Source organism: Aulonocara stuartgranti (genome assembly GCF_965226115.1).
Source record: "Aulonocara stuartgranti genome assembly, chromosome: 4".
In the NCBI taxonomy this organism is placed as follows: domain Eukaryota; kingdom Metazoa; phylum Chordata; class Actinopteri; order Cichliformes; family Cichlidae; genus Aulonocara; species Aulonocara stuartgranti.
Window position 1 is genome coordinate 20892707 of NC_138942.1, and position 2591 is coordinate 20895297.

General features: G+C 42.4%; 1 protein-coding gene across 1 annotated transcript; it reads right to left on the reverse strand.

Annotated features, from left to right (window-relative positions):
• On the reverse strand, positions 1-2334 carry LOC309704390 (uncharacterized protein). Its single transcript, XM_082529520.1, has 2 exons — positions 1241-2334; positions 1-476 (listed from the first exon to the last, which is right to left on the reverse strand). Exons 1-2 carry the CDS (start codon positions 2060-2062, stop codon positions 141-143), a joined length of 1158 nt encoding a protein of 385 aa, XP_082385646.1. The 5' UTR covers positions 2063-2334; the 3' UTR covers positions 1-140.
• Between the last annotated feature and the right edge of the window lie 257 nt (positions 2335-2591).

The following is a 2591-nucleotide window of genomic DNA, read 5'->3' on the forward strand; positions in this document are numbered from 1 at the left end:
ACAGTCTTTTCTGATAATTTTGATACAAAGACAAGATAAGTACACACTGGAGAAAAATAATTACTTAATAATAAGTACATTAAGCTGTAGGAATACGTACTGAAGTACAAAATGTACTACATTTGTATGTTTGTGTCCATTTAAGTAGCCTCAAATAACTGTGAACGAACTGTATCCCTGAGATGAAAATATAAATCAAGGGCCTGGGACATGGTAGATGGGAATTCCAAGCTTGATTCCTCCATTATTATTGTGCACAAATCAAACACTTGCACATCACATGGGACTGAACTAACAAAAGTGCAGCTATTTTTACACAAGGTCAAATCTTCTGTCAGTGGAACGAGACAGTCTTCTGCACCCCAAAGGTGAGGGGCCATGTACATGACATCAGGTATCCCACAGGGCACGTTGTTATTCTTTGAGGGCCTTATACGGTGAGCATTCCAAACACTCCGGATGTCATTCAATACCTCCTGATGAAGAAACAAGAATTAGGTCAGAGCTGTAATACAAGGCATTTTTAAAATGGTCGACAATAAGTGTGGTGCATCCTTAAATGAATTGAAAAGCAGCAATGTTTGGATGCAGTTTAATGAAAACCAAAGGAAGAGGGAGTGATTGCAAAAAAAGAAAAGAAAGAACCACACCAGGCAAACCACTGAGTTGTGGGATCTGGGCTTTATACTAATACTAATACTAATCTTGGTCCGGATGCGCAAAGCTTTTCAACTTTATGCGCATAATACAGGTGACAAAATCAATATTTTTCAATCCCATGAGGGGATCCAATATCATCTGAGTCCTGAATGTACCAATGATAGAGCGCTGAAGAGTTACTGATGCGTGAAGCCTCTGACTGCTTTTGACAGACTGGCAGTGACAGATCGGTAGCTGCAGCATAACTGCTGATGCAGAATGAGCGCAGACAAGGATAATGTCCTCCGATCAGAAAAAAACAACATTTAAGTCGTGCTGACTTCTGATCAGTTCAATTGGCAAAGTGTTCCCTGATTTAAAAACTTTGGCTGGGTCGATGCTTCAGCCTCCATTACGCACATACAGAGTGCAGTTGACCTACTTCAACAACGTTAGGAATACATTGCATTTACCGTTCGGTAAAGGTAATGTCGTTTTAACTACGGTATGTAAACGATTATTTTGTTACCCTTACTGCTAAAACAGCGTAATTTAATGTAATTAATTACCACCACTGGTTATCATAATATGGGTCATTTACCTGAATGATTGACATGAAGCAGAACTGTGACAGAGCTTTGTCAATGAAATCCCCAAAGAAGAATCCTTCGTCCTTCAGTTCTCCTAGAAGCTTGATCCATGACTCGACTCCTTCTTTTCTCATCACTGCCCACCAGCTCTCAATTCTCTGGTTTGCCGTACTTGCTCCTGTGACATAGCTTCTGTCTCCTGCTCTATCATCCCCGTCATTTCTCTGTAAATAACGCTGGAGGTCTCTGACCAACACGTTCTCAGTGCCCATGTCAGTTCGTACGAGCCTGGGGAAACCCCCACGACTCTCCACTGCTTCCACAAAGTAACCTCCGATAACCTTTGGGTCACTGTTAGTGTGTGCGGCCCGCAGCCAAATGATGTTGCGTGAGAAACCGTCGATGCATCCATTAATACATATCCCATATGGCTTTAGTTTGTCATAAGAGTCTATGTGCCACACAAAGTTAGGCCCCTGAGCAAAATATTGCCTCCTTCTGAGACGTGTGGTCTGGCGAACCTGGGAACCTAATGGGTCCAGTAAAGAGATGAGGATCCTGACGTCTTCTTTCCTGATCGCAGTGCCGTGTTGTTTGCACTTTGTAAACATCCACCGATAACCGTGATCCTTCCCAGGCCCTTGCAGTTGGTTCACAATAAAATCTATCCCGGCGTCCAGGTCGTACTTACGTCTGTAAAGCGACTTGGCTCTCAATATCCGGTTTAAATGTCTCTCCGTAATGATGGTTCCTTGCATTGCCAGGCTTTTCAAAATGCGTTTGTAGCTCATTCCCAGCCTAAAATAAAACTCAATCAGACTGTCTCTGTCCATGGTGTATAGGTTTAGCTTCTTTTAGCTTGGGGTAGGCCTCAGTTGATGTTTTAAATTAAAACGCTTGAAGACAAAGTGAACTCTGGACAAGCGTGCGGCCTACCTGAAGCCCAGGTGGGCTTGTTGATAATCACATTTTCACACTCATCTCGGGGCACATCCATGGTGTTCTGGTGCCAGCCTGTCCCCTCTGTTTTTGTGGGGGTTTTCCCCACATACGAAAATGGCCGCTTCTGCCTGGAGGGAGTTTTTTATTTTTGCTTTGCAGCTGCACAGGATCTGTATAGAAGTTTTAAACACTTCTATTTTGGGCAAATTTATAATATTTTAGACGACAGAACATAAAACACTGTTTGCTTGCGTGCGTGTGTTTGTGTGTAAAAAGTGAGATGTTCAGAGGTCTTGCTTCATGGTATCGAACAGCCCACACAAAACAGGTTCTTTATGATTTAATTTAAGTGCTGATGTAAACCACAATGTTCAGCAAACATCTATCAGGTCATTGGACTGTATTTTTTTAAAGCTTAAG